This window comes from Microplitis mediator, chromosome 2, assembly GCF_029852145.1.
Source record: "Microplitis mediator isolate UGA2020A chromosome 2, iyMicMedi2.1, whole genome shotgun sequence".
Lineage (NCBI taxonomy): Eukaryota > Metazoa > Arthropoda > Insecta > Hymenoptera > Braconidae > Microplitis > Microplitis mediator.
The window spans coordinates 12,230,664-12,255,898 of NC_079970.1; the positions used below are offsets into that span (position 1 = coordinate 12,230,664).

At 31.7% G+C, this 25,235-nt stretch overlaps 2 protein-coding genes across 4 annotated transcripts in view; one reads left to right on the forward strand and one right to left on the reverse strand.

Annotated features, from left to right (window-relative positions):
- LOC130663028 (dual specificity protein kinase splB-like) overlaps positions 1–25,235 on the forward strand; it is a 528,032-nt gene that overhangs the window by 430,567 nt on the left and 72,230 nt on the right. The gene's annotated exons all lie outside the window — the stretch shown is intronic.
- Positions 15,105–17,041, reverse strand: LOC130663033 (uncharacterized). 3 transcript variants are annotated; one of them, XR_008989147.1, is made up of 3 exons: positions 15,989–17,035; positions 15,696–15,888; positions 15,105–15,332 (listed from the first exon to the last, which is right to left on the reverse strand). XR_008989147.1 is itself a non-coding variant. In XM_057462079.1 (3 exons), the coding sequence occupies exons 1-3, from the start codon at positions 16,008–16,010 to the stop codon at positions 15,329–15,331; spliced, it is 237 nt and encodes a 78-aa protein (XP_057318062.1). In that variant the 5' UTR covers positions 16,011–17,039; the 3' UTR covers positions 15,105–15,328. The 3 variants fall into 3 exon arrangements, 2 of the variants coding, with proteins under 2 accessions (XP_057318062.1, XP_057318061.1); XM_057462079.1 differs by having other exon boundaries at positions 15,696–15,906; positions 15,989–17,039; XM_057462078.1 differs by having other exon boundaries at positions 15,696–17,041.

The window sequence follows — 25,235 nt, forward strand, 5'->3', positions numbered from 1 at the left end:
AAACAAAATAATATCCACAGTTGAAAATAAATAGATAATAAATTAAATTAAATATAGCAGGAAGAGACCCAGGAAAATAAATATAAAGTATTTCCCCGAGAATTGTTGGATACGATTGTTTATATATATATATAAATTATTAAGAAATTTAAATACAATATTTCACTCATAACATAAATTTTAATCTTTAATAAACCCCTGGGGGCTGAATCTATATAATGCAAAAATTTCGAATTTAAATCCACTATAAATTATAAATATATTATAATAATTATTCACTTAAACAAAATAAACAAAATGTCGATACGCAAAATTATCACCACCTTGGGTTACCCCTTTACACTTTACAGGGGGAGAAAGATACGGTGCACTCTCACTCTCATTCACCGAATTTCCAAAAGAAAATAAACTAATTTAAATAAATAATTATTCTTCTTTCAACAATTATAAATAATCGAAAATATAATATAAATTGCTTAACCACTGGGGTACACAAACAAGAAAAATATAAATAATAATTTGGGGTTAATTAATTAAATAATAATAATAATAAATTATAATATAAATCATAAATTAATAATAATAATAATAATTCCCTTAAACAAATTATTATTATTTATCCAGGAATTTTTCCTGCGAACTATTACGTCGCCGGCTTAGGAATTTATTTTCGTAGCCGGTGTATAGCTATAGCTATAGGTGTATAGATATAGGTAGCTATCGATATACGCGACTATCGATACATCCATACAGCGAACTACCACAGCCGCGCAATTTCCAATATTAAATCACAAATTAAATGAAATATAATTATTTTATCACCCTTAATTCTTTCATAAATTCAAATGTATATAAAAATGTACCATTCAGGGGGTGGTAAGATATAAATCCATCAAATTATTAGACTCGCGAATTCCAACAATCCCCGGGGAGGTTACAGGTAACGATGCATTGAGAGAAATCAAAGTACTTACTATTTACTGCTTTATTTCCAAATAAAAAGGCCTCGTAAACGCTCACACGGTGAACAAGACGACTTTACAATCTTTTCAGATTAATCACAAGCGATTTTAAACAAAACTTAATTGCGTTTTATTCCAAAACGTATTAACAACGTATTCGCGATACAGCGTCTGCTCCGTTAGATTTTCCGTACCATTCTGAGTACTTTATGGGCCCGCCACTTGTTGGCCACCCACGTGGCGCAACAATCGCCCTTAATTATAATTATCATTGTTACCTAGCCCCGGGCCTTTAAACTAATTAAATAAATTATAAAGACAATTTTTCCCCACCTGAATGATACATAATAAATTGAATATATATATATGGTATTTATTTTTACCAAAATAATAATCGTAAAACATATATATAATTAAATAATAATTATTTAACACCGCATGTTATCCGTCGATATTGCAGGGGAAAATATTGATTTTTCCCCTCCTCTGTGGTGACTATTTTCATTTCCACAATACCCGGATATCCAATTGAATCGAAATAAAATAAAAATAACAATTGGGGCATAATGTGGCCACACATCATGTCCCCTGAATAACGCCAAATCATAAATATACCCTTATAAATAATAAATAATAAGTGTAATTATTTTTAAATTAAAATTTAAAATTTCAGCACACACGTGCTCTCAGTCATACCGCGCGCATGCGCGAGCAAACGCTGTCTCACCGGCGTGGCAACGAAATGCCCGCGTAACCATTCAAATTTAAACTTACTTACTATTTTTATTATTTAATTCTAATAAATTATTAATTTATTTGAATGGTTACGTGACACTTGTAAGACCCACATTTTTACATCTATCAATTTCAACAGCATTTAATTCATAGCGTATTTCTTCAAACATATGACAAATAGCCATATTGACTAAGTTCATAGTTGCACCTGCGCCGGTGCCATCTTGTCTTACAAATCTTCCGCAAATGTGCAAAGAACTTTTGCTTGGTAGAATGCATAAGTCCTGATGTTGAATACTGATTCTAATTTCATCACTATTGTTAAATGTTGATGATGCATAAGGTTGATGTGAATGAACCTCATAGTGAGGAATTGATTCATCAAAGATGATTGGTTTCTGAATGTCTAAGATTTCTGCCATGGTAATATAATGCAGCACAAATTAACTTTCCTTATTTTGCCAATCTTCCACTTAATTTTAATCCTAGACTTTTGAAGAATTCTACGTTCTGGGGTGTTAGCGCTCTGATAGGAGCACGATGACTGATGGGTTTCAGACATGATGATCCACTTTTATAGCTGCCGCCAATCTTTTTATCAAATACAATCCCCATTATTTCACTGATTTTACATGCAATCTCATTGTAATCGTTTCACTACGAAAATTCACCAAATTCCCATCTTGATCAACAATTCGCAGCTGAAGATTATGTATTGACTGTACTGCGACTGGTAAGTAAATGATGTGAGATGGTACTTCAATGATCTTATAACCTGGTGCAACACTTGTGAAAAATTCATGGACTGTGTGAACTTTATGGTTATTCATATATGCACCATTAGTAATATTGCACTCAACTCGCAGTGCATTGATTTTAAGGATTTTTATTGGTAAATCAGATTTGTGTATAAGGTACGGTGCAAGGCGACGATTTCCAAATCCCAATAATGATGCGATTGAATCTTTCGGTTCAAAATTCACAATTCGATTACATTTAATTTCACTATGTAATTCATTGTTATTTGCTTTGATACTCAACTCTACACCCTCAGGTAATTCCTTTATCAAATACTTTTCAATGTCACGTAGTTCATAACTTCCGGTAGGTATCAATATAATTTTATCTGCTTCCTTTCTATTTGCGCTGGATAAATAGAACTTATTACAACCTTCATCAACATTATATGGTATAGAATTGAATGTTAACAATTCCACAAGTACCAAGACATAAGTTTTTCCCGGTGACAATTCAATCGGTGGGAAATATTGAGCTTCCAATGTGGAGGTAGCTCCAGATAGTGTTAACGTCAACGAATCAGCCATAACTAAACACACATCAATCAATCCACACCCATTTATAGTTCATTATTGAGGAATTTTAAACACAAATGTCCACATATAACAGTATCATAATCTTGATACTTGTGATGATTATATTTAACGCTACCAACATCGAGATATTTCATGAGATCATATGGTGGTTGGAGGTTACCAAAGCTGTCAAAATAGATGACGTCATCGCTATTCTTCTTGTATGCAACCCAATGAGTTCCACTACCATTTTTATTATCTAGATTTATGATTGCTGATTCTTTTTTCCATCGACCAGACTTTGATAAATTATTTCTCATGAAAACACCTCGGAAACATGGAATTTTTAAATCCTTTGCATACTTGATTAAATCGAAATTGGTGAGAGCTCGATGAGGTAGCGTTACACGTTTTTTGGTGGAGGGCTCAATAATAATCCCATTCCAGTCTTGTACGGTGACAAGTATAACCCTTTACCTGAGGCTTTAGCTTCCATTGTTGAATTATGCCGTTTAGCCTCCTCCAATTCACGTCTGGCTTCCCTAGTCGCCATTACAGTTTTAGCGATACCAGCAGCGCCCCCAGCTAATGCACCAGTAGCGCTTAAGCCAGCAAAAATTGGTAATAAAAATGGTAACAATCCACCCGCTTTTATTTGTGGCATTGGAAATACACGTGATGATCGTATGTTTTTTTTCCCACCAATCATTTTTACAGCTTCACGAGCACCTCGCAATGCAGACTTATACGGTGAAATTTACTCATTCCCCCGTAAAAGTACACTTCCATTCATAGTTTTTTTTAGCTGATTTTATAATTTGCCTGATGGGAACAAGTTTTTTTTTTTTTTTTCTTCACTGTCTTCTTTTTCTTTTTACCATTTCTTTTAGACTTCCCCCTCTTTATTCTCAACTCTTTTTTAAGTAATATTTCACTAACTTTTGGTGTTATTTCACCATTTTTTCGTGGTACTCGTATCCTACAAGATTTAGATACTAGAGGCACATCTAACATATGGCGAGGTACTCGAATATTCTTTTTCATGCCCATACCCAAACTTCTCTTGACTCGCATGGTTTTATTGATCCCCCAAGCCACGGCTTTTTCACCAAGGCTAGCATCTTTTGCATGAAGACGTTGCAAAGCTTTTTCAGCCAGATCTTTATCAGCTGCATGACGTGCCGCCATATTGTCTGGATTTTTAGAATAAGCAATGTCATGCGCTTTACATGCTCTGTCCAGAGGATTTATACCTGGATCACCTCGAGCTAATCTTTTCGTTAATTTTGTACCAGGTCCACAGTACTGATATCCCGGCACATGTAATTCTATTGGTAATTTATTTATTACACTGTTGACAAAACCTTTGCCACGCTTAGTTTTGACTTTACTGGTACGTCTGCTCTTAGCCATTGTAGCTTTATGACTGATCTCAATCGTATAAATACTCGGTACTAATAGGTATATCGTTGAGTTAGAATTGAGTCATCGGCGGATTAACGTAGTATTTAGTGTTATCGAAAATAATTCAAAATGAAGTTTGAAAAACAGACAGCTAAATTACCTGTGATCAATTTTGGTCAAATAATTCAAGGTGATGAGAAAAAAATTCAAAAACGTCATGGCGCACTGCTACCAAACACTGTTCGAGCAGTCTTTTGTGGACCATCAAATTGTGGGAAAACAAATGCACTCCTTGCACTAATTACTCATCCTAACGGTTTGAGATTTGAGAACATTTATGTATACTCTAAATCGCTGAGTCAACCTAAATATAAATTCTTAGAGTCAGCACTACAGCCTATAGAAGGAGTTGGATACTTCCCATTTAATGATCATGAATCAGTTGTTAATCCAGATGATGCGCAACCAAATTCTCTTATGATATTCGATGACGTAGCTTGTGAGAAGCAAGATCATGTCAGAGCATATTTTTGTATGGGGCGACACAAAAATGTTGATAGCTTTTATCTCTGTCAAACCTATACACGTATACCAGAACATCTGATACGTGACAATGCCAATTTTCGTGTACTTTTTCGTCAAGATGAAATGAATTTGAAGCACATATATGATGATCATGTGAATACAGATATGCCATACAGTGAATTCAAAGATTTATGTTCATCATGCTGGAATGATAAGAAAAGTGATAACAAACACGAATTTGTTGTTATTGATAAGGATAGTGAATTGAATAATGGACGTTATAGAAAAGGTTTTGACTGTTTTATAAGTATAAATTAATCATCACTATACAAATTGACACAGCTATAAAGGACATTCAAGAGTGTAAACATGGCGTGTAGAAATATTTCTCAGCAGAAAGATATGCTGCTACAAATATCTAAAGTTAGTGATGCAATAAGACAGAAACATAAAATATTAAAAGTTGATAAAGATACTTCGGAACAAACTGCAAATGAAATGTTTAAACCTATAGTGACACCGTTAAGGACGTTAGTTGAGAATTCAAAGGCTTTGAAACAAGAAATTAAAAAAGAGGATGAATCAGTGCACAATTTTTTTCTGAAGAAACGTGAACATAGTGACTATCAAACTATTAATGATAATAGTGACATACATCATGGTCAGAATACTTATGATGATTTAAATGTGAACATTACTAGTAGCATCAACTTGGATGAAACCATTATATCGAACCCTCCAACCTCTACAAGCACACCACTGAAATATGATAACTCTATATCTAAATATATTGAGATGCTAAATAAAAAAAAGCCTAAAGGCCTAGATACAAGATTTGGTATTCGTAAAAAAAATAACCATTTATTTTTTGGTAATTCACCTGTCCAATTTGGTGATAATACTATTTTAGTGAATCATCAAAATCATATCTTATCTCCAGGGCTTATAGAATTGTTGTTTAAAAGTGATCCAAATGAAAAATCTATTACTAAAAATGACTTAAATGTGTACCATAAACTGATCATATCCACAAATACACACAGGAAAAATTATGAATCCGAAAGAAGTCTTTATGTTGATGAGAGTTCTAAATATATTAAATATATTGCTGACTTTGTTGGATCACCAATAATAAGAGGTAAAGGGCTGCCTATCTTTATGACTATTTCAAAGAAACGAAAATATGTGGATTATATTTATTGGGATGATCCTAATTAACTTGTAGATCGCCTTCGTGTGTTGATAGCATCTCAAACAGCTGGCAACTCTAGTCATTCGAATGAGATAATTTCAATTATTGAAGAGCTGCGTGAAGCTGAAATTATTTATTAAGAGGGGCATTAACAATAATTTATCATTTATAAAATAACATTCGAGAAGAGCGGATCATCAAAATGGGTATCGATATATTTGGACGTGTATCTTCACAATCGAATCAGGCGCAATTTAAAGGCTGTAGTAGTGGTGTTGGACCACCTGGAAAAGGTTTCAAGTTAACAGATGATGGACAGTTCGACTTGGATGGAAAAAGGTTATGTAATGTTGCAGAACCTAAGAATGGAAGTGATGCAATCTCATATAATACCATGAAAATTGCAATAAAACAAGAATTAGACAGTGTGAAAGCAATCAGTGACTACAATAAATATCGTATAACTGATCTTGAAGATAAAGTAACGGTTGAAATAGTTAAGCTAGAGAATCAAATGACGAGTAGAGATCAAGACCTCATTAACAAATTGACAACCAAAGTGAGTGCATTAGAAGAGAGTCATAGTGAACTGGTTCTATATAACCAAACGCTAGAAAATCGTATATCAACGCTTGTGAGATCTGTAATACATGATAGTCAAATCTTAGCTGATGTTGATCATAGACTGTCGAAACTTGATGAAAATGGAAAATAAAAAGAAAGTCATAGCTCAAGAGCTTCACAAACCAGCACGAAAAAATTATACTCGTCGTCATGTTGACATTCGAGGACTCGATGAAACTTGGCAAGCTGATTTGGTTGAGATGATACCATACTCTTCAGCTAATAGTGGATATAAATATCTACTCACAATTATAGATAATTTTTCAAAGCACGCTTGGGCAGTTCCAATCAAAAGTAAAAGTGGCAGTGAAGTTAAAAACGCTATGAAGTCTTTGTTACAGCAAGGGCGGAAACCTAAAAATCTTCACGTTGATCAAGGCAAAGAATTTTATAATAAAGAATTCAAAGATCTCATGAAACATTATGGAATTCATATGTACTCAACATTTAGTAATTGGAAGGCATCCATATGTGAACGTTTCAATCGAAACCTTAAAAATAAAATGTGGCGCGAGTTTACAGAACGTGGAAATTACAAATGGATCGATATACTTGAGGACTTGACCGATAATTATAACCACACGAAACATCGGACCATCAAAAAGAAACCCGCAGATGTAACTGTGGGTAATGAAGAACACATACTTCAGACAATTTACAAACCTCTCCAAAGTAAACAGGTGCGAAAACAAAATAAATTTAAAGTTGGAGATAAAGTTCGAATAAGCAAGTATAAACATGTGTTTGAAAAGGGTTACACACCAAACTGGACGACTGAAATTTTTACAATTAAGACAATACAAAAAACAAATCTAACAACATACAAGCTGATTGATTATCAGGATCAACCGATCGAAGGAGGATTTTATGCTGAAGAACTCAGTAAAGTCAAGTATTCAGATGTTTATCTAGTTGAGAAAATAATAAAAAAACGTGGAAATAAAATGTACGTTAAATGGCTAGGCTTTGATAATTCACATAATAGCTGGATTAATGAGTCTGATTCATAAAATTATCATGTATTTTTTATAGTATTAATAAACAAAAAATAATAATAAACAATTCTGAGTTTTTTATTTTCATAATAACCATATTTATTCAATTTTATTTTTACAAACTTAGAATTAAATACATTTTATCTATATTATTATCTAGTTTTTATCTTTTTACTTGATACTTTATAACCCCAAGGTAAAGTATCAGTTGAGGTGTCACTTAATTTCCTTTTATTATCGTTCCAACTTAATGCTAATTTGCTTTGTTTAATTGTTTTCACTTCATGATGATTACTTCTTATTAAATATTGATGTTTTGTTATAATTACACGATCAACCAGACAAGTCATAAAATCATCAAACGTGATCTTTCGCAAAGTGGATCCTTTGACACCCTTAGCTCTCTTTTTAGCTATATTATTCTTATGGATTTTGAATGCATAAAGTTTTGCTCGTAACCCACAAAAATCGGTTATTATTTGACCATTACACTCATCTTTCATAAGTCCAATCACTTTTTTATTTTTTAATGGAATGTTGTAAATATTATTTGGCAGGTAGTCAGAGGTATAAAATTTGTCAATGTCACGTTGAATTGTATTATAAATATTTGGTACTTTAAAATGATAAATTAAACTATCGGTATCTGTATATAATAATTTTGCTTCATTATCATTGAAATTTTTCTGAATATAATTATAGTGGAAATCATATATATAAGTTTTTGATAAATCTAAGATACTAAAACCAATGTAAATTGGTTTATTAAAATATAAATTGACTTTCTTTAATTGTATTATAACTAGATCTTTATCAAAAATTGTAAAACTATGGAAATTAGGTTTTGATATTAGAAATTTTGCTCCATATCTACCTGACCATTTGGTAACTATTCTTACATCTGTATATTTTCGAACGTTTTCCATAGTTTTACCAAATACTGCATTATTCATGAGCTTAAAAAAGTTTTTTTCAAATTCATTCTTGGCATTTTTGCGACAGTCTGTATTTTTATATATATATGGCTTTAACCAAGCTGATTGATTGAATTTCAAGACTCGATGAACTTTTACAAGCTTCATTCCAAAATTAAGACACTGTTTTAAATTTATTTAATGAATAACATATTTTTGTTTGGAATGAAGTGTAGTAGCTAGTTTTGAATATTTACTCCCCGGTGGTATAAAATGTTCAGGGCACAGAGGTAAATCTTTATGTTGATCGTGTAATTCAATTGGATATTCTAAGTCTACTTCTAAAATATATCCAATTGTTGGACTATCATTAAAAAATTTGTTTACATCATGTACATCAATATCATCATCATGTATCCATTCAAAAGAACCTTGTGGTAAAGGCATACTCATAGCTGCCCCATATAGATTATTCACATCATAATACATGATATATGACTCATCTTCACTTTGATTAAAATCATCACCCAAAAATCGATTATTAGCTTTTGCATATCGATTTGCACATTGAGAAACACCACCTCTCATACCTTTCTCAAAAAATAATGTCATCTCCGGATCATCTAATAAATCTAATTTTATATCTGTAAGCTTGAGCATTGCATCAAAAGCAAGTCCCGGCGCAGTGTAGTAATGCAAAGGATCTAATTCATATGTTTTATAACAACTGCTACGAAAATTTTCAAATATATCAGCCAACAATATGACATCTGTTTTTAAACATAAATCTGAATATTCACCAAGTGTCTTTATATTAAATTTATCCCAAACTTGTTTAGCATAATTGTAATCATCATCTGAGATATCACAATCATTAAGCTTAGAATAAAATAATTTTTTATCTGGCAATTGAGTGTCATCAAGTTTTTTTATCGAATCAATATATTCATATGGAAATACACCTTTACGTGTAACTAATTTAAATTGCTCTGAATCGGAATAATACTTTTGTGTAATTTTTTTATCATCATTATCAAGATATGAAGCTAATTTTTCAATACTTGATGCCATAAAACGAAAAGAATCTATAAATCTCAATTGTACAGATGTATTTTTGATTGACTTGGTGAATGCAATATATTTTTCCTTATTAATTGGTAAAACATTTGCTTGACCATCAAAACATGTAGCTAATGAACTTATAATAAAATGTGAGTCATAACCAGATAGATTATGAAAAACTACTGGAATAGTCTGCGTTTGCTTATAATTCAAATTACATGAATTATGAGCTGGGCCTCGATACTTTCCAGTAAAATGGCAATGATCGCGACATCTTATTTCATTGGCTAATTTAAATGGTTTTCCACAGATGTGACAAAGTTTTGAATTATTATGATAATGTTGCTCATCAATGGTGAGCGGTAACATTTTAACATTATTTTTTAAAAGTTTGTTAACATTTCTACCTAAGATTTCTAATTTTCTTAAAAACCATATAATACAATCAGGTAAACGATTGATTTCGAACTTAGATAAAGAATTGTCATAATTACACTGCAGGTAATAAGCTACACTGTGAGGGACATGCTTTTGTGTATCATCTGCACCGATCTCGAGAGTACATTCAAGGTCAGCATAGACTACGAACGGTACTGGATCCTTATATTTAAAATTTTTAAAACTTAGAACCTTATCTTCATCTTTCTCCGGCAATCTCATTCGTACTTTATTATATTTCAAACAATCAGGTGTGTGTTTCTCAAGTGTACGTTGAAACCTAAAATTATTTAAACATCGATCGCAAAACCATAATCTTGATTTAGACTTTGAAATTTGACATTTGACTAGTCGAGAGAGATTTTTAATCAAAGCAAAATGATGTATAGGTTGAAAGCTATCAGGATTTTCATCATCATCATGCAAAGTAATATCCGTCTCAACCATTAATAAGTGAATAGTTTCTTTATCAGATCTATTTAAACTTAAATATAAAGGAACTATCATATTATCTATATTATCTTCATTATTTTTAACAGTTTCCAATTCTATACCGTAAACGTTGATTCTTAAATCATTCAGTTTTTCAAATTTAGGGATATCTTTGAGAGATATCGGAAATCTAATACCTTGGTGGTTGAAAACTGCATCCACATGTTGATATGATGACACTCGTCCAGGATGCTTATTTTTTTCTGCTTTGATGCACCACAGAAAACAGTAGACATCATTATTCTTGATGTTATTCTCATGTTCTCGAATATTATTAATTTTTTCAATTATTAAAACTTTCGCATCATTTAAAAATGCTCTCAAGTCAATATGCCCCAGGTTAACAACACAACCGGTATTAATTCTATTTTGGAAGGCATTTTCCAAGTCTCGCCATTGAACAATATTATTAGCATTGAGAGCACCGCCAGTCACTGGCTTAGATAATTGTAAAAATTTATCACTATACCAGCACAGAAGTGAGATGTTAGTTTATAAGTTTTTCCTCTCATGAACACTGCTTTTACGTTCTAATAATAATTTATTGAACTGTTCACAAGTGTCATTACAAATTCTTATCCACGTGAGACATTTCTCTTCACTCACAGCATCAAGCTGAGATAATAGCTCATAAGCTTGAGCTACTGTTTTAAGAACACTATTATATTCAGCGATAGACATTATGATTTTCTGATACAATTCCGAAATCAATAATAATGTATAATTATTGGAGTTTTCACAGTTAAAACGTGTTTAACGTAAAAAAAATCAACTGATGATGTTTACTGAAAACTCTTTCTTTATATAGATAATGATGAAACTTCTGACCAATGGGCAATCTTGAAGTTATCATTTTTTTTTTATATCTTTTCTAGGAAAAACAATTTCTCTTTTAAATGTTTAACAATATGATGCATTCTTAAAAAATTTTAATGTATAAATTTTAAGATAAGGGTACTTGAAAGTATGCATTTTATTTTCTTCATCATTGATATTTTTGATTTGTCTACTTATCATTATTATTATTTTATTTTCATGATTCATTACAAAAAAATTTAAATTGAAAAATTTGGATGTACATATATGTGTAGCAGTGAATCACCTTAACATAATTACTTAAAATTATGAAAATAATTATTTTTAACAATTTCTTTAATATTATTTGATAAAAAAATTTTTTTTATTTTTTTATTGCCTCTCTTAACTGATTCAAAGAGACTAAAATAATCTAATGCACAATCATAATTATGTAAAATTATAAAAGATAATTATTTTTTAACAATTTTAAATGTGATTTGATGAAAAATATTTTTTTATTGCGTCTTAACTGATTCATAATTATGTTAGTTTATATTTTCTCTATAGAGCTGTGATACGAATCTTAGTGGAAAAAATATTTTTTCAACATTGCATTAAAAAAAAAAAAAAAACGTTTGCTATGTAAGGTATACTAGTAATAATTGTAGATAAAAAATCGTTCGAATATAATTTAAACCTCTTCTGGGTTATTTGTATTGGAAACGAAAGTGAGAAATTTTATGACCTTTATACAAATAAGACCCTTATCTTACATAAACTCGAGTGTATAATGACAATTTATTTGTCAGTTAAATCTAAATAACCCATTAAAAATGCTACTCTATTTTATGATAGGATTAAAAAACTTACAACTGATTGTATTGATAACAATGTTAAAAAAAATAAAAGAATTATCACTAATTATCCTCCATACAAATAACCATTAAATAATATATTCAACATATGATTTAATTAAACCATAAATGACTGTCGTATACGAGAAAAATATTTAAATTAGACTAAAACCCAAAATGAAATTAACAAATTTCTCATGTATAAAACTTTTAGTATGTAAATAATCAGTTTGAAAAATTTTTCAAGATCTCTTGATATAGTTTATTTAAAAGCTTACTAATTTGTATTTTTTTTATATGGAAAAGCTTTAATTATAATTTTATTAAAATTTAAGAAATGAGATTATTTTTTATGGAAATTATTTAGATTAAGCCAATGAAATTATCAAATTTCTCATGTATATAACTTTTAGTATGGAAATAATCAGTTTAAAAAATTATTTTTCAAGATCTCTTGTTATAGTTTATTTAGAAGGTTACTCATTTTTATTTCTTTATATGAAAAGCTTCAAGTATAATTTTATTAAAATTCAAATGAAAATTTATTAAGAGATATATGTATATATTAGGGTGATCCAAAAAATAACAAATTTTTTTTTTTTCTTCCAAACAGGTTCAAAAGTTTCATTTTGATAAAAAAAGACGCCTGTAAAAATTAGAGCTCTTAATATTAACATTAAGAGGTTCCTCATCGCACTTTTCTATTTCCCATAAGAATAACATGGGAAAAATTTTTTTTACGTCTTCTGATTTTTATAAGTAGCTAACGATGCGTCATAGGAATAATTGGCAGGCATATTTTTGTAGGGAATTGAATGCTCTACAAAAAAAGATTCTTATCATTTTTTGAGGAATCTATTTGTTCAAAAGTTATTTGAGGTTGAAGTCGAATTCATATTAAATTTTGAGATTTTCTACTTTTCCGGCGAAACCGTCAGACTTATTACAAAATATCGTCAGACCTTTTTTGTAGACAATTTTATTCCCTAAAAGTTATTTCCAATAAAGTTTTTTCGAATTCCGCATTATTTTCTAGTTATTTTTATTTTAATGTCAAGCTCTTAAAATCGATCAGAAGACTATTTTTTTATCAGCATGACATAAAAATAAAAATAACTAGAAAACAATGCGGAATTCGAAAAAACTTTATTGGAAATAACTTTTAGGGAATAAAATTGTCTACAAAAAAGGTCTGATGATATTTTGTAATAAGTCTGACGGTTTCGCCGGAAAAGTAGAAAATCTCAAAATTTAATATGAATTCGACTTCAACCTCAAATAACTTTTGAACAAATAGATTCCTCAAAAAATAATAGGAATCTTTTTTTGTAGAGCATTCAATTCTCTACAAAAACATGCCTGCCATTTATTCTTATGACGCATCGTTAGCTACTTATAAAAATCAGAAGACGTAAAAAAAATTTTTCCCATGTTATTCTTATGGGAAATAGAAAAGTGCGATGAGGAACCTCTTAATGTTAATATTAAGAGCTCTAATTTTCACAGGCGTCTTTTTTTATCTAAATGAAACTTTTGAACCTGTTTGGAAGAAAAAAAAAGAATTTGTTATTTTTTGGATCAGCCTAGTATATATATATATAAATTTATTCAACAATTGTTTTCATAACATGTAAATTTTATAAAAAAATTCTTTATGGGTGGAGCTCAAAATTTATTTTTGATGGTAGTGGAAATAGTCATGAGATTTTTGTCAACTTTTACTGGAACGTTTTGGCTATTGGTCATTATAAGATAATTATGGGTAAGACATTTTTTTTTCAATAGTTAAGTAGGGGTTTCTGCTATATGAGTGGATGCATTTTTATAATATAACATATCTGTTACTTAAAACTTCAAAGTGTAGTGTCACTTAGTACAACTTTGTATTTTTCACAGTTTTAAAATTTTCATTCATCAAATTTGTTATAAGTGCGTGTGTGATTAAGACAAACTGACAATTAAAAAACTTTTTTAAGTTTTTTAATTTTTTTCAATTCATGACAAGTGTAGTGTGTAAACTAGGTCAAACATTCATGGGGGTAAGCCCCTTTGGTATACACGCCAACCACCATCACCTGAGATGTCAACCAGTGACTCTGAGTCGACTTCGACTTATAATGGTATTATTATTATTATTATTATTTTATTATTATCATTATTATTTAAAAACAATTTTTTTAATTTTATTTGTTTGTATTTTTTATTTCAGCCGAAGTTGAATCGATGATTCGATTGGAGGGTATACGTGAGCAGCAGTCGATTGAGATTCAGAGACTCCAGGAAATACAACAGCAGCAGTTGGAGCGTCAGCAACGTCGGGAGCGTGAGCAGCGGCTAGAAGGCGAAATCCGACGTTTGGAAACGTTGCAGGAGCTAGATGCGCCGTTGTTCGTGAAGCAGAGCCAGGAGATTGATTACTGGCAGCTCCAATATCACCAACTGCAGCGAAACTGTCAGGTGCTGCTGAATCAGTTACGCATGGAAGCTGCTGACTTTGATGGATTGAATATGGAAGCTGAATTCAACTGATTATTGTAATCATTATTGTACATTATTGTATATTTATATATATATTGTAAATTTTTTTTTATATATATCCATTGTAAAAATTATTTTTTATTATTAATTTTAAATTACTGTCATTATCGTTATTATTATTATTATTATTATTATTATTATTATTATTATTATTATTATTATTATTATTATTATTATTATTATTATTATTATTATTATTATTATTATGATTATTATTAGTTATGTGTGTATTACATTTATAAAATTTAAGGGGTTAGGGGTACTCAGAGGCCTGAAAAAATGATGATTTTCAATAATTTTTTTTTTGTAGTTAATTACTTTATTTGACAAAAATAAAAACATAGCTTTATTAGAACACGTTTCGATTTGACTTCACGAAAATTTCAAAAAAAAAAATTAATAATTCAAAAAGTTATCGCTGTTTTTGTAGAGCCCGTTCCTCCCGAAGTCCTTTGCGGTGATCATCATAAGTCCTTGGAGATTCATCTAAAATCAATCGGACAAGAAAAATTAGTTTTATTAATAGATAATCTTGTGCCTGATCGAAGCTTTTTTTTTTTTTTCGAAATTAACAAAATGGCGGCCTCAGGAAATTTTTTTCAAATTTTCGAGAAAAAAACCGACAGTTTATTGTTAAAAAAAAATCGAAATTTTTGAAAAAAAAAAAAATCCTTCGATCAGGCACGAGTTTTTAATGTATTTCAAAAGTACAATAAATTTTATTGAAATCTACCGAGCAGTTTTTAAGTTACAGTGATCACCAGTTCAGAAAACATAGTTTTGAGAAAAACGCATTTAAAGTTTTGCTATGGATTTATGTCGAATTATAAGAATTATTTAATAACTTACACTGAGTCATCTATTCCTGGACCATATAATAGCTCTTCAGCCGTCATAGCAGCTTCCAAAATATCGATTTGCTGGTGCCTACGTTGCAATCGACCTTCTCGGGCGTTATCATTAGCGCGCTTATCTGCTACTTTGATACGTGCAGCATCCATTCTTTCTGCATACCGATGAGAATTAGGCCCACAATTAAGTTCTAGTGTATTCATCAAGACTAATAATGAATTTATACCCTCATTAAATATACACATAGCAACGTATGCAGCTATTTGTACGATAGTAAAACTAGTATTTACCGTTTTTGGGCATATTTTCCATACTAGTTGGTTAAAGCTTTCATTATTATTCTGATTGAATCCACCTACACATCTTGAAAGTAAATTTTCATTACTAAGATCTTCGTATATAGGCTTGATAGCTTTTAAAACATCAGAAGGTAAGGGAGAATAATCGTGAGAATAGGTATCAAGCTCTCCTCTTGCTTCAGCGCGCTGGTAAGAGCACCAAGATTCTTCGCCTTTTGGACACATATCATGATTCGGTTTTTCATCACTCGAGCCGTAGTGATAAAAGGTTGCCATTATAGCAGATTTCATATTTTCAACAGGAAGGAATATATTCATTTCCACAGTTATTACATGCAACTACAATTTTGAATCCCAGCCCACGTGTACTTGCTGTTTGAAACACTACATTTCCATCACATTTTTTACATTTTATAAGAGCAGAAATTGCAGTAAATACCTGAATAAAATTTATTATTCGAAATTCAGTACTGCTGTCTTCAGGTACATCATCTTCAGTGTTTTGTTTTAATTTTTTAGAAGATGTACTCTGAATACTTTCATCACGTTCGGCTGTTTTCGGATTAAAAACATTCTTTCTTTTGACTGAACGCGACTTATTAATTTTTTCAGAACTCCGAAGTTCTCTTGAAACCTTTCTAGAATCACGTCCCATGGTTAATAATTTAATTCACTTGAGAAATAATTTATCACAAAACTATCGACTGATCAGTGCAACGACTACAGGTATACTGGCAACCAAAAATTATTTTTCAGTTCTTGTACTACCTACAAATTGTGAATATATATATATATATATATATATATATATATATATATATAATTATACATACATTAAAATGGGGAGATATTCATGACAATGAAACCCGAAAGGTCGGTTGCTTGCAGCTGTTTCTAGCTACCTGCTCTCGAATGCCACGTAGCACCCGAGCGTCCTTTGGTCATTGTTAAATAACTCGAAAAGAATTTGTCGGATTCACTTCAAATTTTCACACAATATTTTTAAAATATTATACTTTAAGAAAATGCAAAAAAAAAAAAATCGATTTTTTGAAAATTCTGACTACCCCTAACCCCTTAAATAAAAAAATTTTTTTTTAATTGATGTTTTTATTATTATTATTATTATTATTATTACTTTAGTTTTTTTTCTTTCTTCCTTTTTTTACATAGTATTACATATGACTTTTATTCATTTAATTTTTTTATTGATTTTTTCTTTTTAAATTTATTATTTTCATTTATTTAATTTTTAGTGATTTTTTTCTTTTTAAATTTATTATTTTCATTTATTTAATTTTTATCGATTTTTTCTTTTAAATTTATTATTTTATATATTATTAGTATTATTATTATTATTATTATTATTATTATTATTATTACTATGATTTTAGTTTTTTTTTCATTTATTTATTATTATTTAATATATATTATTATAATTATTATTATTATTATTATAATTATCATCACTATTATTATTATTATTATTATGATTATGTACTACCTCCATTGTAAGGGCTGGCAATAGCCTATCGAACAATGTACTTGCTTACCAAAGCGTAGGACCAGGTTCGATCCCGGCATGCACCAATGAATTTTATTTTCACAATACTATTTATGTGCATTATATTGTCAGCTCTCTGGTGGTGGAATACCGACAATTTTTCGACCGAATTGAAGTGGCGCCGATTTCATTACAAAATGATAGCGGAACACAAAAACTCGATCGAATCTGCAGGGCTCTGCTGCTTTTATGACTAGGCTAGCGGGTGGGGCTTCTTATCAAAGAAGAACACCTGTATTGGCCGAGCATAGGTGGCGGCAGAGGCCCATAAACATTCGCAGAACCTCTAGCTTTGGTGTAAGCCAACGTGCCAAAGCAGTGATAGAGGGAGTCCCCCACCACCAACGTTGCCCTTGGATAACAGGCATCCTCCATTGTATAAGTGCCTTATCCTACACAGTGGGCTCTGAAGGATGGACCATAATAACACCCACATTAACTTCTTAGGAGACATAATTTCGGATGACAAGACCCCCCGATGACAAGGACACGACGTATGATGGCCACGGTAGCTGAAGGCTAGGACTCATAGTGACGGGAGAACGACGGTGGGCTTAGCTAACGCCAGGTCCCGGTTCTTCTTGAACTAGTGGGGACTGCTGACAGCGGCTGTGTCCCGCGATGTGTTTCCTTGGACTCGGGGCGGGGAATCACCGAAATAAAAACTATGTCTCCTCCACCTATAAACTCACAAACAATAGTATCTACAGTAGTCAAATTACAAATAGTTGTCGGAAGGACAGTGGGCTTAGCAAGTTCGTTGTTAGGTGGACTGGCAATAAAGCAAGGCCTAATAACAATGATCACCAGGACCGCGATCCTTTTCGATAACTATAAAATTGTCCTCACTGGGCCCGGGTACAATGGCTAACATAAGCTGAGTGCCCGGTTAAACCAACTAAATCCTAAATCCTACCTCCATTGTATATATATATATATATATATATATATTTTAATAAAGTGAATTTTTTTCCTAAATATATACGTGTTTTTTTTTTAATTTGATATTATTAATATTATTATCTTTTAAATTATTATCTTTTATAACAATAATCATTGTTATAATCAATTGAATAATTTAGTTTTTGAAAATGGGTTAATATCTTATAAATAAAATTAAGACGTTTTTTGGACAATTATAGTTTGAATTTTATTAATTATTTTGAAGATATATACATATTATTATTATCAGTTTGTGACATCAGTTTTGCTCTTTAATGAAGAATTCAATTTTATTATATTTCCCACCAAGATATCTAATAAATAAGTTTTGTTCTTCAACTACTTCATTCAATGATGGTAAAAGTGTTGAATCCTCTCGAATAGCAGTAGTAGCACGTTTTGGCAAATAAACACAAAAGTGACTATCCAACGATGCGACAATGCTGTCGCCAAATTTTGTGTTAATTAGTTTTAATTTAGTGACCTGGTATTCGCCATTGACATTTAATTCACCCATTTGCCTCTTAGGTAAGATGTCTTTCAAGGTTGTGGCTCCATTAACTTTTGTGAAATCCATTTTGCCGACTGTCGAAATTAAAAAAAACATTTTTTTTCACTGATGTCATAATTTGAATTAGACAAATAAACGAAGGCATAAATAGATAATACGTACAAATAAAATTTTTTTCTCCAAACTGCCTCGAATAACACATTAGCACTTCAACACAAGGTTTTAATAACTATCACAGGTTCACTGAAATATATTTGATGTCTAACTTCACACTACTACTTTTGAGAACACTGGAGAGCTGGTGAAGAACTGTAAAGACTCTAAACGAAAACTACTCTTTATAATACGAATCCCCACTACGATTTTGGTGGAAAAATGGGGGAAAAATAGATAAAAGTGTAAATTTTCAGAAAAAATTGACTCATTTGTTTATAACAAAATAAAAGTGAAAGTTGCTGAAGATAAGATAAGGTATACACGTATTAATAAGTAAAAAATGCATCATTTGTTATAAAAATATCCCCACCCTTCCGCATACCTTAAACTTTAATCTTAACAACATTTAAACAATAACAACATACGTCATTTTTCCCACTTAAATTTAAAAATACCCCCAGTCCAACATCCTCTATATCCTTATTCATGAACCATATCAATCCCATATCGCCACCTCATACTCCAGGCCCCGATCCTACAGTCTCATATCCCCTCCCCCAATCCCAAATCCCCTTTCCCTCAAGCCCCCCAAATCTACTAGGGAAAATGCCACAAGCGCCCTCTCTCGGATACCACCCTGGAAGATCAACAGAAAGCGCCACTAGCGCACCCTATCTCAAATGTCGGTATGAAAAATTCCCCCAAACCCCCACTTATCCATGAGGGTATTGCAGATCCCTGTTGTGGTCTATGAAGCCTCTTTGTTTATCTACTTCCATGCGTTGAAAAACAGTTTGCACATGTAAATTAGACGAAGTAAAGATTTGGTATCAACTGATTATTAAGTCTATTTTATACGATTTAATCTACAGTTTTTATCTAGTTGATTAGTAGTTGATTCATAATTATCTCTAAAACCGTTACATGATGGTTTTAAAAGCGCACATTACAACTCTTTATCAACCGTTAATTTACTGACAAAAAACAGGTTTTCACTTTAGGTAGGGAGAGGAGAGGAGTAGTGAAATAGGTTGCAATAATATATACATAAAAAGTTAATTTTATTTTTATTTATTACAATTCATAAGCACTTTGCTTTTTCTTTTATTTCCCTTGTGACAAACTAATTCTTATGGCAAACTAATTTCTTTTCCTTGATAACTCCCCAATTTTCCTTCATGGATTTCTTTAGTAAAATATCGTCCCTTGGACACTTCCACACACGTATAAAATTTGTGTGTCACCCGGACGTTAACCAAATTATCCCTAGAATATAATGTCCCCTGGACATAATTTAAACCTAACTTAGTTTGTCCACCGGAACTAAATCACAGACACAGTTAATTCAATTCACGTTAAATTTTAAATCTATCTAAATCTTTTCTTTACTCTGTTTTGTACTTTTAATACTTTTGTAAGATGAGCGAATTCTCTGTGGGATTCTGGTGTAGGTGTGGTTAATTCAATAACTAACAATTAACACAAAATTACAGAAAATAGAATAGATCTTTATTAAACAATATGTACACTAAAACTATGAGAAAAATAGCGAATGCAACTTCAAGATACGCGATAGCGAATGCGACTGTAAAAGAATACGCGTATAAATTCGACACGTGGTCGGTAGCGGTTAATAACGCGATAATTAATTTATAATTAATAAGACGCGAGCAACAATTCAATATATACTCAATAATTAGTAGCCTTGATATACTAGCTAATTATTGAGAATATTTAAGCAGAGATTTAGCGGAGCGGTTCAGACTTATATCACACTAGAGATATACTATTTTGAGCGAAGCGGTTGGATGGATAGCTGAGTTTGTACTGATCGATGTAGATTGGAAATAGAGACGTCGTCTTCTTCCTTCTTGGCTGCTCGGTGGTGACGTGGCAGCATGGATGCAGTAACGAATTTTTTCATTGGCTTAGAAGCGCGCCAACAGGAAATAGTTAGCCGCCAATTTCTCTGATTGGCCGGCTGGTAGCGGGTTCTCATGCCATTTTGATACGGTCATGAGCAAGAAATTGCAGGTGTCGGGCCCAGATAGCGAGTGACCCGGCACTATTCTGACATTCAAGTCAGTAGCGAGTTCGGCTGCTCCCGTACGTAGCGAAAGTACACGAAGCTTTTCAAAATGATTAAGCTCGCGACTGAACAACTTTCAATATCAAAATCCTTTTCACTTAAATTTTTAAGACTCAAAAATTTTTAAAATAAAAATTTCTGCATTCATTTATTAATTAATTAAATTTATTCAATTTTAGGTATTAATTAATTCTTCACTTATAAACTTTTCACTTAATTGATTGTTTCGCGATTAAATTTTTCCACAACAAACTAATCCGTTCCCTTACAATCATAACCAGCATGACGATTACCCAATTCTATTAATAAATTTTCTAACAATAATTCTTGGCGTCACTTTTAACTTTAATTTATTTACTTAAATTATAATTAATTTTACGACTAGAGTGTGTAATTAAATTGGCAAATTGATTACTTAGTTGATTGTGGGCCTAAATATAATTTTCTCACGTGACTAGATACGGTTATAAATTGACTAGAAAATTCGGCCAGTGAACTTATGGACGGAAATTGAGTAATTCGTTATTTAATGGAGTAATTGATTAATTCGGCCAACGAATAAATTCCGACCGGAATTAATTTATAGACGATATAATAAATTTAATATATAGCATCCGATGGGCCTGAAATAAATTAATATTTTAATATTGAATTTAATTGAATTATTTACCACGTGATTTTCTACGCGGGAAATTATTTGGTTCCGGCCAAAAGGCCTTAAATAAAATAACGCAGAGTTACGGACAAAATATGGCGACATAACGAGACGCAATAGAATTTTCGAGAATACGAGACTCGACGCGTGGTTGAAACGAGCGGTAGGCCTGAGACGTCCAAATTATTTACGCCCGACCGATACTCGTCAGCATATTATGCATCCCAAAAAAAATAGATTCGGAACATAGACCGAAATAAATTGATCGGGAAAAAAAATTATGTGAAAAAATAGACCCGAAATAAATAGATTTGGAGAAAATGGACCAGCGAAAATCAATCCGAAAAGAAAGGCAATTCGGCAGCCGAAATGGAAGTAGATTTCTTATTATATATTTATTGTTAAACTGTTAAATTTTTAACAATATTAAGCAGCATTAAAAATTAATAACATTAAGTATAAATAACGATAGTTGAAATAATTTATTCTCAATAAATTAAATAGTACATTATTTATATGTAAATTGAAGCTAAATAGACCAGACAATGTAAGAAGAAATCAACAAATACTAGCTCTCACAATCAAGTTGACAGTTACATTAAGACAAAACAGTACGAAAATAAATGAAACAATAAGTGAAATAGTAAAAAAATAAGTTACATAGCATCCGAGTGAAAAGGAAAGTTATGTTCAGTATACATATTTATATCCGTGAACTTACGAACAAACGATATTTTGAGAACCTACTCAAACAATTATGATAAATAATGACGAAATTCTTCGAGAATTCAATCAGAAGGACGGATGCAAGAGCTAAAAATTCTATTAAGTATAAGTAATGTGTTCAATAGTGAAAATTAAAGATAATTGCATATACTTTGAGATGTAACAAACAGGAATTATATTATATTATCAAATTAAAAGTTATTTTCGAAAAAAAATACAATTCTCCAAGATTTAATGTATATATATATTGAGACAAATCGCTTTTCGTCTTCGCGATTTTTACCAGCAGCCACCAGAATTCGCGGGTTGAACCCTGGCTTAGGCTGGCCTCTAACAAATTTTATTTTACTTGGACAGAGCAGTGGGCTGGGGTTCTTGCAAAGCAAAGACCCGCACTTATTCAAACTCGGCAACGTATGAGAAAACTTATCAACTTACCTCACGGCTTATAAAATTACAGAATATTCTTATTGATGGTCAAATTACTATTTGTAACTTAATTAATATTTATTTTATCAGACTATTTAATAATCTTACCAGTAAAATAGGAAATAAGTAGAATGAACAGTGATAGATGGAATAAAAGGAATTAATCAGAATACTTTGCAAGTTTATTGCCAATTATAATAATCAAAATTACTTACAGGAAAATGCTGGATATAATATACACAGATTCGTGGCACAGTATAAATTTTATATCGCGAGTATATCGCTGGTAACGGACAGTAATATTTAATTAAACTAACTCTATTTATAGTAATCAGTAAACTTGGACAGTAAAGTATATCGCAAGAGAATTGCTAGTAACACAACTGTAACGCAAGTTAATTTCCCGATTTACAAAGTAGTTATCCGTATTAACAAGGTCGCAAATAAATTGCTCGTATATGACAGTGAAACTAATTTATACGTCTTATCACTAATTGATCCAGGATCGAAGTGAAGTTCAATCACCGTAGGGTCTTAGGGCTGAGTTTTTGGGCTCGCTCCCCACTTCCCCTTACGGTCATGCGTTGAGGTGATAACTAGTCATGTGACCATGGCACTATGACTAGCTTTAGGTGGTTTCAGACGGCAACGAGACGGGGAAAAATGAGAACCGCAAGGCTGAGGGAGAAGATGACAATTCACATTGTCTCAATATCAGGGATAGGGAGTAACTCCTCAAGAGCTGCTCATTCTTTAAAACTCCCCACTCCTGAGGAGTTAAACTCGCAGAAAGAGTTTCGTGCACACGAGTATACATGCCTAATTACTCTATGCTTACAGCCCTCATAGCTCTGATTCTCACGAGGAGCGATGAGACTATAGCTTGTCACGAGTATACTCCTACTACGAGGTTTTCCTTGAGGAGTATTTGTGTTAAAACTCGTAAACGAGAAACTCCTGAAAGGAGCGGACTCGAAGAGCAAATCAGAATAACTCCTCCCTCCACTCGGTGCAAAATTTTTCTTGGATGACTGATTATTTTCGGGCGTAATCTACTTTACCAACAACCCTGAGATAATTATTTTCTGAACCCTGATAGCCAAGTTGGCCGCAACTTGTCGACAACCTACTGCCGCAACCTGTCGCCAAGTTGGCCGCAACTTGTCGACAACCTACTGCCGCAACCTGTCGCCAAGTTGGTCGCAACAGTTGGCATTTCTATAAGTTGACGGCAACTTTCTGAGAAACTTGTCGATAACTTTCAGCTCGTGTAACTGTGGCCGACAAGTTGCTCAGAAAATTGGTGACAGGTTGCAGCAGTAGGTTGTCGACAAGTTTCTGAGCAACTTGTAGCCAACTTGTCGGCAACAGTTACACGCGCTAAAAGTTGTCGACAACTTGTCGGCAAGTTGGTCGCAACTCAGGTACACCAACTTTCTGATCAGAAACTCTGGCTATCAGGGAAATGTCCAGAATATTTCATACTAGCAAGGATGTTTAATATGTTAAGAAATAAAAATCTTTATGGCAAAAAAAATTATTTTATTACTTATTTAATTGTTTCTATCAAATCATAGTTCAAAATATTTTGACTCAACAATTAAATTATATATCAGTATATGCAAAAAGAAACTTAAATACAAAGCATAAAATACATAATAGTAAAAAACTTTTTCTGCCCTCCGGCCGGAAAGTGGCAACTTTCGGGCCGCTGCCCTAAACGAAGTTGCAACTTTCCGGCTTCGTCGAGCAGAAAAATAGTATACGCACCTTGGCCAGTAAAAAAGAAAGCCTCAGACCACATGTTTGTCAGCCTCGGCTTCGCCTCGGCCAACAATTACATGTGCTCTGAGACTTTTCTTATTTTACTGGCCTAGGTATGTAATATACTATATTTATTATTTAAAAAACAATTTTCAACCAATTTTCGAAAAAGCCATCGAAAAAAATAACTATTATTCTCATGTTTTATTGCTTGTGAAGAAATGTATTTGTAAAATTTTATACTGAAAATGGCCTGGTAAAATTTTATAAAGTGTTATAAAAATTTATGAAGTTTTGTATAGTTTTCTAAAATTAGATGAAATTCTATAAAATTTCACTGTAAAGTCTTAAAAAATTGTATCAAATTTTATTAAATCTTACAACAAAAATTTATAGAATTTT